The sequence below is a fragment of the Ranitomeya variabilis genome, chromosome 4 (genome assembly GCF_051348905.1).
Source record: "Ranitomeya variabilis isolate aRanVar5 chromosome 4, aRanVar5.hap1, whole genome shotgun sequence".
In the NCBI taxonomy this organism is placed as follows: Eukaryota; Metazoa; Chordata; class Amphibia; order Anura; family Dendrobatidae; genus Ranitomeya; species Ranitomeya variabilis.
The window spans coordinates 22,970,013-22,987,722 of NC_135235.1; the positions used below are offsets into that span (position 1 = coordinate 22,970,013).

The following is a 17,710-nucleotide window of genomic DNA, read 5'->3' on the forward strand; positions in this document are numbered from 1 at the left end:
ATGAGCTCATCGCTTATGGATAATTAATTATTATTTACCCCTGAGAAAGCTGCATCAGAGCAGCGAAACACCTGGCGTCTTTTCCTTCCACACCTCATCTTCGGGTCCTCCCGAATCTGACATCAGGACTTTTTCATATTATCTCTTTTGCGTTGGGCCCTGATGCTAATTTTCAGCTAGCGTTTCCATTGTTATACTGGGATACATTGCGCTTTACCAGTCTTTTTCCTTCTGTTTTTCCTTCTGTTTTTCATTCTCTTTACCAGTCTTTTTCCTTCTGTTTTTCCTTCTGTTTTTCTTTCTCTTTACCAGTCTTTTTCCTTTTGTTTTTCCTTCTGTTTTTCATTCTCTTTACCAGTCTTTTTCCTTCTGTTTCGCATGTATATTTTTTCGCACTTGCTCTATGTACTGATTTGTATGTTTGTGGTGGTTCTTTCTTTATGAACACTTTATAGTAGTGATTGACTACCATTTTTTGTAAATCCCGGGATTATTGTTTATTGCACAGGGCCTCCATTTGACCCTCATACCTTATTTTTTTGGGCGGGTGGACACAGGACACCATTGCTTATCTGCATTAATGATGCACTAATATTATTTTTTGTCCTTGCATTTAAATTCATGTCAGGTAAATATGATATATTTTTTGTACATAGGTGCGCTCATAGCTTTTTCTTGATTTGTCTCTTCAGTTTTTGGAGCACACATCATTATGGTAATAACGGATGGATGTAGCTGGAGAGGTGAAAAATCTGGAAATGTCTGTAGTGATATTTATTAATCTCTCCATACTCAGGATTACACGGTGGTGAAGAAGACCTCCAGTGATCGCTATCAGGCCCCTATGTCTGACGGGCGGAGAGGAACCCTGAGCCCAATCCTGGGGTCTCCACCGCACCCCCAGATACATGAGGACATCAATGACCAGAAGATCCTAGAACTCACCTACAAGATGATTGAGCTGCTGACTGGAGAGGTGACACTGCTGGGAATGCTGGGACATTATACAGTGACACTATGGAGGGATCGGGGGGATGACGGTATCATTGTATGTGTCAGGTTCCTATAAGATGTCAGGACGTCACCGTCTACTTCTCCTTGGAGGAGTGGGAGTATCTAGAAGGACACAAGGATCAGTATGAGGATGTGATGATGGAGGTTCCCCAGCCCCGCACATCACCAGGTAATACACATGACTACATACACATATCATTTAACCTCTTCCCCACTTTTGTCACTGCCATCTTGGTACATCTATAAACCCAGCCTTAGGGCTCGCTCACACTTGCGATGAAATCGGACGAGTGTAATCCTATAAATCAGATTACATTAGGACTAATGTTATTCAATGATTCAGTGTTCAGCTGTGATTTTTTTTTATCAGCTCACATCAGATTGTGACCGGTCTGATAAATAAAATCGTAGCATGCTGCAAGTGGAACAGTGTTTCGGATCTCAATCGCTAATACAAGTCAATGGGTGCGAGAAAAAGATCGCACGACACTCGGACCATGCATGAGCGGTCCGATTTTTACGCACCCATCTTCTTGAAAACCCAACATTCATCAGCTGCATATAGTAGAATGACAGCGTGACCCATCAGAATAGAATAGATATATACACATAGAATAGATAGATATAAAGATGTCAGTGACAAATACAATTACTACAGTGCGCGTGTAACTTACTGTACATGTATTTAATTAATAAATACATTTATGAAAAAAAATGGTTTGGGATCCCCTGAAATTTTATTAACCAGTAGAGGGAAAGTGGACAGCTGGGGGCTGATGTTTATAGCCTGGAAAGCAGGTAATACACATGGAGCTTCCCAATCTATTTACTATCAGCTCACAGCTTTGTACTAAGCCTTTGCGGGTTATTAAAATGGGTGACAAAAAAAAATGACGTGGGGTCCCCCTGTAATTAATCAGTAAGTTACACACGCAAAACATTGATTATATAGCTCACATATTTTATGTATCTTTCTATCTATGTATGTATCTATCTATGTGTATATATACTGTATATGTATATATAATGTGTATATACAGTATATATACAGTGGGGCAAAAAAGTATTTAGTCAGTCAGCAATAGTGCAAGTTCCACCACTTAAAAAGATGAGAGGCGTCTGTAATTTACATCATAGGTAGACCTCAACTATGGGAGACAAACTGAGGAAAAAAAATCCAGAAAATCACATTGTCTGTTTTTTTTATCATTTTATTTGCATTTTATGGTGGAAAATAAGTATTTGGTCAGAAACAAAATTTCATCTCAATACTTTGTAAAATATCCTTTGTTGGCAATGACAGAGGTCAAACGTTTTATGTAAGTCTTCACAAGGTTGCCACACACTGTTGTTGGTATGTTGGCCCATTCCTCCATGCAGACCTCCTCTAGAGCAGTGATGTTTTTGGCTTTTCGCTTGGCAACACAGACTTTCAACTCCCTCCAAAGGTTTTCTATAGGGTTGAGATCTGGAGACTGGCTAGGCCACTCCAGGACCTTGAAATGCTTCTTACAAAGCCACTCCTTCGTTGCCCTGGCGGTGTGCTTTGGATCATTGTCATGTTGAAAGACCCAGCCACGTTTCAACTTCAATGCCCTTGCTGATGGAAGGAGGTTTGCACTCAAAATCTCACGATACATGGCCCCATTCATTCTTTCATGTACCCGGATCAGTCGTCCTGGCCCCTTTGCAGAGAAACAGCCCCAAAGCATGATGTTTCCACCACCATGCTTTACAGTAGGTATGGTGTTTGATGGATGCAACTCAGTATTCTTTTTCCTCCAAACACGACAAGTTGTGTTTCTACCAAACAGTTCCAGTTTGGTTTCATTAGACCATAGGACATTCTCCCAAAACTCCTCTGGATCATCCAAATGCAAACTTCACACGGGCCCGGACATGTACTGGCTTAAGCAGTGGGACACGTCTGGCACTGCAGGATCTGAGTCCATGGTGGCGTAGTGTGTTACTTATGGTAGGCCTTGTTACATTGGTCCCAGCTCTCTGCAGTTCATTCACTAGGTCCCCCCGCGTGGTTCTGGGATATTTGCTCACCGTTCTTGTGATCATTCTGACCCTACAGGGTGGGATTTTGCGTGGAGCCCCAGATCGAGGGAGATTATCAGTGGTCTTGTATGTCTTCCATTTTCTAATTATTGCTCCCACTGTTGATTTCTTCACTCCAAGCTGGTTGGCTATTGCAGATTCAGTCTTCCCAGCCTGGTGCAGGGCTACAATTTTGTTTCTGGTGTCCTTTGACAGCTCTTTGGTCTTCACCATAGTGGAGTTTGGAGTCAGACTGTTTGAGGGTGTGCACAGGTGTCTTTTTATACTGATAACAAGTTTAAACAGGTGCCATTACTACAGGTAATGAGTGGAGGAAAGAGGAGACTCTTAAAGAAGAAGTTACAGGTCTGTGAGAGCCAGAAATCTGGATTGTTTGTTTCTGACCAAATACTTATTTTCCACCATAAAATGCAAATAAAATGATAAAAAAAACAGACAATGTGATTTTCTGGATTTTTTTTTCTCAGTTTGTCTCCCATAGTTGAGGTCTACCTATGATGTAAATTACAGACGCCTCTCATCTTTTTAAGTGGTGGAACTTGCACTATTGCTGACTGACTAAATACTTTTTTGCCCCACTGTATATATGTATTGAAGAATATTTTCCTTTGAAAACTATCTTTAAATGACATACAGAATTACTCTATGTAAAAGCTCATGTTAAATTGGCATTGCAATTGGATTGCGAATGTTAGGAGATAAAAATCGCATGTCACATGCATGACACTCATCCGACTTTTCTGGATCGGACCAAATTTTTAAATGCTGGTGTGACTCCAGTCTTAGAGAGATATGAGATTTTCATTTCCACAATATACTGCAATACTAAAGTCTGGCAGAATACGGTGCAAGCGTTCAAACACTCCCAGGTGCAGGTCCCTTTGAAGGGAACTAAAAAAAAATGTAAAAATAATTACTCAAAAGTGTTTAAAAATATGAAAAAATAAATGTTAAATCATCTTCCCTTTGCAGAAATTGAAATAAAAAAGTTAAATTATTTAACCCATATAGTAGACACCATAAAGATAAAAAAAAATCAAACCACCAGAATTGCTGTTTTTTTTATATCGCACCTCCCAAAAAAAGTGGTAAAAAGGCACTAATAAAACGTCGACTCCCTTGATAAAAATAAGCACTCACACAGCTCCATCCACGGAGAAATGTAATTAAAAAAAAAAGCTACAAGACAAGTCTTTAAAAAAATGGCTGTACAAACTGATTTTTAAATTTTAATTTTGAAAATCTAAAAAAAATATATGTTTTGTATCACCACAATAGTACTGACCTGAAAATACCATAAAAACGAAACCAAAAAACAATGGAGGATCTTTTTTTCCTTTTTTTTTTACCACTCAGATTTTTTTCCGGTTTTTCAGTACATTGTATTTAAAAATGAATGATGTTATTCCAAACGACATCTCATCCTGCAAAAACCAAGCTCGATGAAAAAATTAAAAACGTTATGGCTCCTGGAAGAGGGGGAGGAAAAAACAAAAGTGTAAAATCACTGCATATTAATGACTGAATGCTTGTGTTTTCTTTAGCTACATCCTGTAAGAGGGCATCACCGGAGAGATGTGACCTTCCTCAGGATTATCCGGTAAGTGGACAGTAGGCTTCATGGATAAATTCGCCTTTTCCCCCTTCACATCCAATTCCTGCTCAAGCTCTCCTAGTTCGGCTAGTATGGCTTTCTTGGAGCAATAATAGCGGCTAGGTATCAGTTGCCTAAAGGCAGAGGAATCCTCATAGTGATATGGCAACGACTGCGCCACCAGAAACCTTGCCATGTGGAAGTTGAGTTAGCACACAGGCGGATAACTGCTTTTTGGACATACAAACCAGTATAAATAACTATGGGGAGGTGGAGGATCTGAGTACGACAAGCGGTAGTTCATGATGATGGCGGTTGTGATGACATTGATTGGGTACTACTTAAGGATGCGGACTGGCTACTAGAATGATTATTGAGTAATCTGATTTTCCCGCGTGAGCAAGTAATGCCACTTCTTGTGCTGATTGAGATCCATACTTTCTATTTTTTTGCTGGACGGTCACTGTTTATTATTTTGCTGAAGAACTTGTACATGGCGTTGGTATTGTCCTTCGGCATTGGAGAGAGAAATTTCCACACACAAGATGCCCATACAAGGTCACCACAGCATTCCTTAGGTCTAAGAGCTTTTAAGTCTACTCCCAGATCAGCTTGGGCGTCGCCTACTCCAGGAGTCACTTTGGCGTTGCCTACACCAGGAGCCGCTTTGGCATCACCTACTCCAGGAGCCGCTCTGGCGTCATCTACTCCAGGAACTGCTATGGCGACCCAAACTCCAGGAGCCGCTCTGGCGTCATCTACTCCAGGAGCCGCTCTGGCGTTGCCTACACCAGGAGCCGCTGTGGTGTTGCCTACTCCAGGAGCTGCTTGGACATCGCCTAGTGCAGGAGCAGCTCGTGCCTCACTTACTACAGGAACAGTTCAGGCCTCGCCAGAAGCAGCTCGGGCCTAGCTTAGTCTAGGAGCACATTCCTTGGCTTTGCTTAGTTTAGGAGCCACTCTGGCCTTGCCTAGTCCAGGAGCCGCTCGGGCCTCGCCTAGTCCAGGAGCCGCTTGGGCCTCGCCTAGTTGTCCAGGAGCTGCTCGGGCCTCACCTAGTCCAGGAGCAGCTTCTCCCTCGCCTAGTCCAGGAGCGGCTCGGGCCTCACTTAGTCCAGCAGCCGCTTGGGCCTTGGAACACCATCCTCGGCCTTGCCTAGTTTATGAGCTGCTTTGGCCTCGCCTAGTCCAGTAGACTCGGGCCTTGCCTAGTCATCCAGGAGCCGCTCGAGCCTCGCCTATTCCAAGAGGAGCTTCCACCTTGCACACTCCAGGAGTTGACCCCAGTGGAAGCAGATCTAACCTGGAAGGTTTTTAACTTTTGGCCATATGTCAGCTCCACTCATTTTTGCTACCGCCATCACCTTCTTGTCACTTAGATCTGGTTCCTTTGTCCTGTAAATACACAATCATCATTATCATAATTATCATTCTTTTATCTCTTTCACTTGTCTGTCTGTAAAATGTCACTCTCTGAGATCAGCGGCACCAACATAGCTGAAACGGCGCCACTGCAAGAAGCGAGTGTACACTATAAGTTCATGCTAAAAACATACAACTCTGCCCTTCACCTCTCCAAACAAACCTATTTCAACACCCTCATCACCTCACTGTCCAATAACCCTAAACGTCTCTTCGACACTTTCCAGTCCCTACTCAACCCAAGAGAGCAGGCCCCAACCACAGATCTCCACGCTGACGATCTGGCCAATTACTTCAAAGAAAAAATTGACCACATTCGACAGGAAATTATCTCCTAATCTCTTTATACCAGGCACTGTCCTCCCTCCCCCACTGCATCTAGTTCACTCTCTGCCTTTGAACCAGTTACAGAAGAAGAAGTGATCAGGCTCCTTGCATCTTCTCGCTCGACCACTTGCACCAGTGACCCCATTCCGTCACATCTCCTCCAGTCCCTTTCCCCGGCTGTCACCTCTCACATAACAAAAATATTCAACCTTTCCCTCACTTCCGGTATTTTTCCCTCCTCATTTAAGCATGCCATCATACATCCATTACTTAAAAAACCCTCCCTCGACCAAAACTGTGCCGCTAATTATAGACCTGTCTCTAATCTTCCCTTCATCTCTAAACTCCTCGAACACCTGGTCCACTCCCGTCTTACCCGCTATCTCTCAGATAACTCTCTTCTCGACCCTCTTCAATCTGGCTTCCGCTCTTTACACTCTACTGAAACTGCCCTCACTAAAGTCTCTAATGATCTACTAACAGCTAAATCTAATGGTCACTACTCCCTGCTAATTCTCTTGGATCTCTCTGCAGCATTCGATACTGTGGATCATCAGCTCCTCCTCACTATGCTCTGCTCCATCGGCATCAAGGACACCGTTCTCTCTTGGTTCTCCTCCTATCAATGTGACCGCTCCTTCACTGTATGTTTTGCTGGTTCCTCCTCCTCTCCCCTTTCCCTTACGGTTGGGGTTCCTCAAGGATCAGACCTAGGCCCCCTCCTCTTCTCTTTGTATACTGCCCCTATTGGACAAACAATCAGTAGATTTGGTTTCCAGTACCATCTCTATGCTGACAACACCCAATTATACACTTCTTCTCCTGTTGTCACTCCGACCTTCTTAGAAAACACCAGTGATTGTCTTACCGCTGTCTCTAACATCATGTCCTCCCTCTATCTGAAACTGAACCTGTCAAAAACTGAACTCCTCGTGTTCTCTCCCTCTACTAACCTACCTTTGCCTGACATTGCCATCTCCGTGTGCGGTTCCACCATTACTCCCAAGCAACATGCCTGCTGCCTTGGGGTCATCCTTGATTCCGAGCTTTCATTCACTACCCAGATCCGATCACTGGCTCGCTCTTCTTATCTGCATCTCAAAAATATTTCTAGAATTCGCCCTTTTCTTACTTTCGACTCTGCAAAAACTCTTACTGTCTCACTTATTCATTCTCGTCTGGACTATTGTAACTCTCTACTAATCGGCCCCCCTCTTACCAAACTCTCCCCGCTCCAATCTGTCCTGAATGCTGCAGCCAGGATCATATTCCTCACCAACCGTTACACCGATGCCTCTACCTTGTGCCAGTCATTACACTGGCTACCCATCCACTCCAGAATCCAGTACAAAACTACTACCCTCATCCACAAAGCGCTCCATGGCTCAGCACCACCCTACATCTCTTCTCTGGTCTCAGTCTACCACCCTACCCGTGCCCTCTGCTCCGCTAATGACCTCAGGTTAGCATCCTCAATAATCAGAACCTCCCACTCCCGTCTCCAAGACTTTACACGTGCTGTGCCGATTCTTTGGAATGCACTACCTAGGTTAATACGATTAATCCCCAATCCCCACAGTTTTAAGCGTGCCCTAAAAACTCATTTGTTCAGACTGGCCTACCGCCTCAACGCATTAACTTAACTATCCCTGTGTGGCCTAATTAAAATTAAAAAAAAATAAATAAAACAAAAAAAAAACATAATCAGGTTCCTCTCATCATGTTCTCATACACTTTATGCAGTCAATAGCCCTCTGTGTCTCTACTGTTACATACTTAGGCAGTTAACTGGTTCATGCAGCTTTACATGAACACCCGAGCCTTACACTATGGCTGGTCCAAATAACTAAAGCAATTGTTACCATCCACCTCTCGTGTCTCCCCTTTTCCTCATAGGTTGTAAGCTTGCGAGCAGCAGGGCCCTCATTCCTCCTGGTATCTGTTTTGAACTGTGATTTCTGTTATGCTGTAATGTCTATTGTCTGTACAAGTCCCCTCTATAAGTTGTAAAGCGCTGCGGAATATGTTGGCGCTATATAAATAAAATTATTATTATTATTTTTATTTTATATCAAGTCCTGATCCAATAATGGACAACCCCTTTAAGCTAATGCACTTACGGTCGCCCGTATTGTAGTGAGACTAAGGTAGCCAATTATGTGCTCATACATATAGGTTTGATATTAATAGTTGTTGACAAAATTTATTGGATTTATTGCTTGTACACCTTATGTAGCATAGCATAATTACAAAAGCTAATTGCAAAATGATTTAACAATCTTTTAAGCTGAATTGTGACCGAACCAAACATGAGCTTTCACTTGGTCATAAAACAGCTTAGAAGATAGGTCAGATGAAGAAAGAAAAGCATTACAGGCTGGCGCTATTAGATGAACTCACTGACAGATTCACTGTTGGCTCATTCTCCAGTATCCTATGTACATTGATACTTAGAGGCTGTAGAAGTCAAACTGTTCCTATTGGGAAAAAAATGCTTCGTATACTAAAAATGCAAATAACTTTCAAAGCGACTATAGACATTGGATGTTATCAGGAGAGGAGGGAAGGAATAGGTTGGTTCTACACATGAGACCTACTGCTATTTGCCTTCGTGTCATTTTTGGGCACTGTTGCTAAATTATCTTTTTACAGTTTTTCAATCAGGATGAAGATCTGGACTCTAGTAATTCTCCAACCATAATAAAGATAGAGGAGATCGACGACTGGGATGATGAACAATGTAAAGAGGAGATTCCCACAGATAATAGCTCAGGTGGGTCACATGTCGTAATAAGTGGGCTCTTACATTAGCTGATTATAGGGAACGAGCCTTGCTGGGAAACGATTGCCAAAAAAAATCATCTTTCTTGGCAGCAAATTGTCCTGTGCTATCGAAAACAGTGACGGTCTACGTGCACAATACAATGTATTATTGATCGGAAGCGCGGTGGGCTCGTCTAAGCAGGCGATTACATGTCATCGATTGTAGCTTGCGAGCAGGAACCTCACTACATTTGCTATTTGAGGATGTGTTATTCTGTAATGTCCGTACATATCCCCTCTAAAATGTAAAGTGCTGCGGAATATGTTGGTGCTATGGAAATAAAATGATTATATGACTGTTGATTGGTAAACATGCAGAAGATCGGCAGTCGTTTAATGTCCACCATCGGCCAGTGATAACTAATGTCACTGCCTGAGATAATTTTCTGTACGGAGCGGCGGTATTCAACTGCCATCTTACCAGAGATGGTAACAGCTAATTATTGGGGGGTGCCAGGTCACTATCCCCGTCCAAGATCTAATGACCTAGCCAAATGATAATACCACCATAGAACTTTTGTTGTTTTTTTTTTTGCTGTCCATGACGGCATCACAGAATGGATCCCAATTAAGAACAGAAAGTTTAGAGATATTATTAAACGGGAACTATACTTTCAAGAAACTTTTCAGAATAGACTGTTGCGTGTGTACTTTATATGACTTGTTGTCTCCTCTCCAGGTGCTTTCTTTTATTTTGCAATTGACTCGGAGCTAGTGAGTGTGGACTGGCTGCTATGATCCCTTCAGACATTAGGGATTCCTGCTCTTCATTCCTCAGTTATCACACAGACAAAAGCAGTAGCATCATGGAAGGCACAGCAGTATTGACCAGTGTATTTTAGGATCAGTGTGAATTCAGCTCTGGGGTGACAAAATACTCTGAGTTTTCCTCTGCTTGTTTCCTCTCTGTGCTCCTCTTCATGCAGGATAATAGGTGTAACCTAACATTGTATTTTGTTGGTTGTCCATCCTACCTTGTGCAAAATGCAGTTGAGCTGTTTCGACTTTTTTTTCACAGTGGTTAGCGAGTTCATGAGACAGTGGGGCAGGAAAGAAGTGTCTCATAGGTGGAGAAAGAAGCTGAATTCTCTGATTCAAGATAGATTCCAAAGTTTCTTACATTAACCTGTTCTATTTATTAATTTAAATTTACAGATTCCATTTAAGCTCCTTGGCACCTTCCTCCACCAGTGTTATTTTTACTTTGTGCCTACAGGAGCATGGTAGACTTTTCTTGGTGCTGGTGGCCGCCTATCATGTAAGAGTCTTGACACCTGATGTCAATCAGTCTTCCCTTTCTTCTCCATTGCTTTACAGTCTTCTTCTGGACCTTCTGGGGGGGCTTATGCTGAGCAGTGTCAACACTGGGGCATGCTGGACTTATACCCTCTAATGTTTGAGCTTGTTTTTGTAATCTTGAAAATGGCACTTAAAGGGAACTTGTCACTTAATTCATGCTACTCAAACGACGGGCAGCATGACTGAGAATCTGGCTGCACGATTGCAGCCAGGTATGCTTCACTCTGAAGCACTTCAGCGTTCTTAAGAGTATATGGTTATATTATTAAAAAATAATAAAAATAATATTTATTCTCGACAGATGGCTTCACCAGGAGCTCAGAGGAACATCTGATATCTTCAAATTTTAAAGAAGATTCTGGTATCCCACCAAATGCATATGAAAAACATGCCATTTTACCAGAAAAAGCCTCAACCCTTCACAGTAAAAATCTGTCATCTGATCCTATAAAACAGTTGGTATCTTCTCATTTATCACAGACTGCTAAGGAAAATGAAATACAAAGAAGGGGCTTTGAACATCCAAGATCACAAGGAAAGACGTCATTTATATGTTCAGAATGTGGGAAATGTTATAACCACAAATCAAATCTGGTTAGACATAAGAGAATCCATAGAGGGAAATTGCCATTTTCATGCTCAGAATGTGGCAAATGTTTTACAGATCGATCAAATTTTATTTTACACCAGAGAATTCACACGGGAGTGAAACCATTTTCCTGTTCAGAATGTGGAAGGTGTTTTACAAGGAAATCAATTCTTGTTTTACATCAAAGAATTCACACAGGGGAGAAGCCGTATTCATGTTCAGAATGTGGGAAATGTTTTATCCAAAAATCAGATCTTCTGAAACATCAGAGAACTCACACAGGTGAGAAGCCATATTCCTGTCCAGAATGTGGGAAATCTTTTACACGAAAATCAAATTTTGATATACATCACAGAAGTCACACAGGGGAGAAGCCATTTTCATGTTCAGAATGTGGGAAATCTTTTATCCAAAAATCAGATCTTCTAAGACATCAAACTACTCATACAGGTGAAATGTCATATTCATGCCCAGAATGCGGAAAATGTTTTTCTGATCTCTCAAGTCTTACTACACATGAAAAAATTCACAAAGAGGAGAAGCCACATTCATATTCAGAAAGTGGAAATGACATTAACCAGAAACCACATCTAGTTACTCATCCAGGAAGTCATGCAGTGGATAATCCATTTTCATGCTTAGATTTAAAACCTGAAAAATGTTTTATCCAAAAATCAGACTTTTTTAGTCATCAGACTATTTCTACAGGTCAGATGTCATATTCATGCCCAGAATGTGGAAAATGTTTTTCAGATCTCTCAAGTCTTACTACACATGAGAAAATTCATATAGAGAAGCTTAATCCAGGTTCACAATGTGAAAAATTTGTTAACCAGAAACCACATATTGTTACACATTCGAGAAGTCAAGCAGTGGAGAAGCCATTTTCATGCTCTGTATGTGGCAAATGTTTTACACAGAAGAAAAGTCTTATTGCACATCAGAGAAGTCACACAAGGGAGAAGCCGTTTCCGTGTTCTGTATGTGGGAAATGTTTTACATGGAAATCACATCTTCTTACGCATGAGAGAAGTCACACAGGGGAGAAGCCATTTTCATGTTCTGAATGTGAGAAATGTTTTACACGGAAAGAAAGTCTTATTTCACATCAGAGAAGTCACACAGGGGAGAAGCCATTTTCATGTTCTGAATGTGGGAAATGTTTTACATGGAAATCATATCTTGTTACGCATGAGAGAAGTCACACAGGGGAGAGGCCGTATTCATGTTCTGAATGTGGGAAAAATTTTAACCTGAAATCACATCTTGTTACTCATCAGAGAAGTCACACAGGGGAGAAGCCATTTTCATGTTCTGAATGTGAGAAATGTTTTACACGGAAATCAATTCTTCTTGAACATCAAAAAATTCACATAGGGCAGTAGCCATATTATTATTTTTATGTGTTATAATTCAATTGTACAAGATACACCCCCCCCCACAGACACACACACAAGAATCACAGTAACAAAAATAAAGTTATTATTGTACAAAAAATGAGCAATTTAGAAAATGATGATTGTGAAATGTGTGCAGTTATCAATAAAATTCTGTTATTCAAAAAAAGTGAAAAAAATCCAGATGAATAAAAAGCTGGAAGGAAAGTAAAAGCGCAATAGGGTCTTATCTGGGTATTAAGAGCTACATCTAATCAGATTTTACTCACCAGATAGAGCCCAAACACAGATCCACTGGTCTCCTCGTGACCAGCCAGAGAAAAAAAAAAAAATGGGATAGAAAGGTGGATTAACTCCGTGCTGCTTGAAAGGTAGAAGTCCAAATGGATATTCAGATGAAAAAGTGGCTTTCTTCAACGCATTTCGGAGTACTATGACTCCTTCATCAGGAAACCACAAAATCCAGATAGCACACCTGCATACCAACTATGTGCATATAATACATTGTGTGCAGAATTATTAGGCAAGTTATATTTTTGATGATATTATTAAATAACTGCAGTGCTGTCGGTCAGTACAAAGGGTTAATAAACCTGAATATTTAAAAGTAATGTGGTTTTGTCTTAGGAGAAAATCTGTGCAGAGAATTATTACAAAACTAGTATTATAAAGCAACTCAAAATGTACAAAATTACACTTCTAATATTTAAAACAAAAATCTGTGACCAATATAGCAACAGTCATACGCCTTCCATCCATGGAGTCTGTCAGTTTCTTTGTCTGTAAATATAACCTAGATATGAAACACACAAAAAACTCTGACTGTAATCACAAGGATTTAAAAATGGTGCAAATACTATCACTCCATAGAAAAGCATTTTGTATTAATAGAATTGTTAAAAAAAAAAAAAACACATGAAAAGCAAGGTTGCCTACACAGTGAAAACACTAGGTGGAAGCTTCAGAATAACTACACGACTAAATTAAAAAAATGTATACTAAAGCCAAAGAGCCACAAGGCAGTATTTGCAAAACACCAATTTTTAGCTGCTCAGTATATGGCAAATCAGTAATATAGATAATCGGATTTCAATAAATGTCATGTGTCAAAATGAAGTGAAAAGTAGATTATCTCCTCATCTAGAAAGTCCTGTTAGATGGCATAAAAAAATCAGATATATAATAAACCTAATGGTAATGCCCACAAGAGACATATCATATTGTACAAAAATGCATGGGCCTAGTAGAGATAAATATAGGTCCTGTAGAAGAGAAATTAATGTTCAGGAATAACATCCTGTGATAACAGAGATAGAAAATACAAGAGATTTGAGTTGTATTGTATAAAAAGTGCAACAGAGTACACATCTACGACACTAGTATATAAAGGTAAAAATTACTAGGTCCCTGGAAAATCCATAGCTATAAGTTCAATAGCCCCAATAAGTAAATGTAAAAATTCTATAGTAATCAGTAGACTATGCACACCTGTAAAGAAGGAACCTACATAGTGATGTCGGGAGCCCCGACGCACGTTCATTAACAATATACCGTATTTTCAAACTATAAGACGCACTTTTTTCCTCCAAAAATGTGGAGGAAAATGGGGGGTGCGTCTTATAGTCCAGGGGGAGGTGGGGGAGTGGCAGCGGTCACAGGAGGCTGGAGCCATCTGCTGCGGTGGCTAACTCCTAGTGCCCTCTGCTAAAGAGAAATTAATATTCACTTCATTCCACACCAATGGGCGTGGAAAGGAGTGAGTATTCATTTCTCTTTAATAGCAAGCACAGTGTTAGCCGCAGCAGCTGGGCGTTCTAGGGTACCGGCTCCTTAACGCAATGAATATTCACTGCTTTCCACTCCCATAAGTGTGAAATGCAATGAATATTCCTTCCCTTTAGTAGCGGCACACGTGAAAGCTGGCAACTGCAAGAACCCGGCGGCTGCTGCTAACACTGTGCTTGCTAAAGAGCAATGAATACTCACTGCGCTCCACAAACACAGTCCCGGTGTGGAGAACAGTGAGTATTCTGGCAGCTCTCCTCGGCAGCTTTTAAGCAGCACATGACGTCACTGCAATGCGCTGCTTACAAGCATAAAGTAGCTGTTGGCATAGGAGCAGGACACTGTGAAGCTGCGAATGGAAGGTAAGTAGAATGTTTTTTTTTTTTCTGATGGGGGCCATGCATACCAGGATAATGATGGGGCCATGCATAACAGGAAGGAGATGGGGTCCCTGCATACCAGGATAAGGAGTGGCCCTGCATGCGAGGAAGGGGATGGGGGGCCAGTCATACCAGGATAAGGATGGGGCACTGCATACCAGGACAGAGATGGGGCCAGTCATACCAGGACAGAGATGGGGGCCCTGCATACGGGGATGGGGACCAATCATAGCAGGATAAGGATGGGGCCATGCATATCAGGATGGAGGTGTGGTCCCTGTATACCAGAATAGGGATTGGGGCCATTTATACCAGGCTAAGGATGGGGTCATATATACCAGGATGGAGACGAGGTCCCTGCATACCATGATGGGGAGTGGGGCCATGCATACCAGGATGGGGATGGGGGCCAATCATACCAGGACCTAGATGGGGGTCCCCGCATACCAGGATAGGGATTGGTGCCATACATACCAGGTCGGAGATGGGGGCCCTGCATACCAGGATAGGGATTGGGGCTATGTATACCAGGATAGGGATTGGAGCCATGCATGCATGGGTGGAGATGGGGGCCCTGCATACCAGGATAAGGATAGATCCCTGCATACCAAGATGGAGGCCAATTATACAGGATAAAGATGGGGCCATGCATACCAGGAGAGAGGTGGGGGGCCTGCATACAAGGATGTGGATGAAGGGATCGGGATTGGGGCCAATCATACCAGGATAAGAATGTAAGAATGGAGCTATGCATACCAGGACAGAGATGAGGGCCATGTATACCAGGATGGGGATGAGGGAGCCATGCATACCAGGATGGGGGATATTAAGTATAGAATTGACCACATTTTTTTGCTTCAATTTTTTTCTAATTTCCTCCTCTGAAACCTAGGTGTGTCTTATGGTCCGGTGCATTTTATAGTCCGAAAAATACGGTTGTCACGTGTGCGGTGCCTAGCATGCTGGCTCCTGAATAGAGGTAATATCCTCTTCCTGGTTCTGGGCGGTGTGCGGGACTGGCTTGCTTATTGGATGAAGCAGATCAGGTGATGTGTATATGTGTAATGAGGAGGGTGCAGCCTAAGGGTTACAATGCCCTTTAGCAAAGTGTTCAGAATTATTATACAGCTTGTGTTCCTCAGGCAAAATGGGCCCAAAAAGTTATTTAACTAACTCTGAAAAGTCAAAAACTATGAATGGTTTTACAGATGGATGCAGCACTCTTGAAAATGCTCAGATATTGGGGCACAATCAGAGAATCATTAAATGTTTTGTTGCAAATGTTCACCAGAATCACAGAAAACATATTGAGAAAAAAATCTGCCAAAGATTTGAGAAGAATCAAACTTGAAGTGACCAGGATGCCATTAACATAGTTAGTAACATAGTTAGTAAGGCCAAAAAATACATTTGTCCATCCAGTTCAGCCTATATTCCGTCAGAATAAATCCCCAGATCTACGTCTTTCTAAAGAACCTAATAACTGTAAGATACAATATTGTTACGCTCCAGGAAGACAGCCAGGCCTCTCTTGAACCCTTCGACTGAGTTCGCCATCACCACCTCCTCAGGCAAGCAATTCCAGATTCTCACTGCCCTAACAGTTGGTGGAAAAACCTCCAGACGCAGAGAATGTCCCCTTCCTTGGTATAAACAGATCCTTGGAGAGATATTTGTATTGTCCCCTTATATACTTATGCATGGTTTTTAGATCGCCCCTCAGTTGTCTTTTTTCTAGACTTAATAATACTAATTTTGCTAATCTCTCTGGGTATTGTAGTTCCCCTATCCCTTTTATTAATTTTGTTGCATTCCTTTTTACTCGCTCTAGTTCTATTATATCCTTCCTGAGCACCGGTGCTCAAAACTGTACACAGTACTCCATGTAACCAGGGATTTGTACAGAGGCAGTATAATGTTCTCATCATTTGTATCCAGACCTCTTTTAAAGGGAACCTGTCACCCCCAAAATGGCTGGTGAGGTAAGCTCATCGGCATCAGGGGCTTATCTACAGCATTCTGTAATGCTGTAGATAAGCCCCCGATGTTACCTGAAAGAGGAGAAAAAGACGTTAGATTATACTCACCCAGGGGCGGTCCCGCTGAGGTCTGGTCAAATGGGCGTCTTAGGTCCGCTCCGGCACCTCCCATGTTCATTCCATGACGTCCTCTTCGGGTCTTTATGCCGCGGCTTTATGGAAAGGTCAGAGAGGTCCGGCGCCTGTGCACTGCAGTACTTTGCTCTGCCCTCAACAGGGCAGACAAAGTACGCCTGCGCCGGAGCCGCGGCGTAAAGACCCGAAGAGGACGTCATGGAATGAAGATGGGAGGCGCCGGAGCGGACTGGAGACACCCATCCGACCTGACCGCACCGGGACCACCCCTGGGTGAGTATGATCTAACGTCTTTTTCTCCTCTTTCAGGTAACATCGGGGGCTTATCTACAGCATTACAGAATGCTGTAGATAAGCCCCTGATGCCGGTGAGCTTACCTCACCAGCCATTTTGGGGGTGACAGGTTCCCTTTAATGCACCCCATGATCCTGTTTGCCTTGGCAGCCTTTGCCTGGCACTGGCTGCTCCAGGTACGTTTATCATTAACTAGGATCCCCAAGTCCTTCTCCATGTCAGATTTACCCAGTGGTTTCCCATTCAGTGTGTAATGGTGATATTGATTCCTTCTTCCCATAACCTTACATTTATCATTGTTAAACCGCATCTGCCACCTTTCGACCCAAGTTTCCAACTTATCCAGATCCAGCTGTAGCAGAATACTATCTTCTCTTGTATTGACTGCTTTACATAGTTTTGTATCATCTGCAAATACCCTCCAGTGCTGTCATAATCCAGAAGTGCAACCTCCCTGAAGGCCAGAAGTACAAGGTGTTAAGTGCTCAGAGACGCGACTGAGGAGAGGAGGCTGAACCAGACCACTACTTAGGTAGACACAGAAGTGGAAACATTAAGACTGGGCAAAGTCATATATAAAGACAGGTTCTTCACAGTTTTTATG

The 17,710-nt window shown here is 42.2% G+C and overlaps 1 protein-coding gene across 2 annotated transcripts in view; it reads left to right on the forward strand.

Annotated features, from left to right (window-relative positions):
* The window catches only part of LOC143769485 (uncharacterized), a 52,461-nt gene extending 38,856 nt beyond the window's left edge, over positions 1–13,605 (forward strand). For both annotated transcript variants that reach the window (XM_077258103.1, XM_077258104.1), the window contains 5 exons: positions 797–976; positions 1,060–1,183; positions 4,626–4,681; positions 9,077–9,197; positions 10,848–13,605. In XM_077258103.1, the coding sequence (XP_077114218.1) occupies positions 797–976; positions 1,060–1,183; positions 4,626–4,681; positions 9,077–9,197; positions 10,848–12,520 (2,154 nt within the window). In that variant the 3' untranslated portion in view covers positions 12,521–13,605. The remainder of the gene's footprint in view (positions 1–796; positions 977–1,059; positions 1,184–4,625; positions 4,682–9,076; positions 9,198–10,847) is intronic.
* Positions 13,606–17,710: the final 4,105 nt, after the last annotated feature.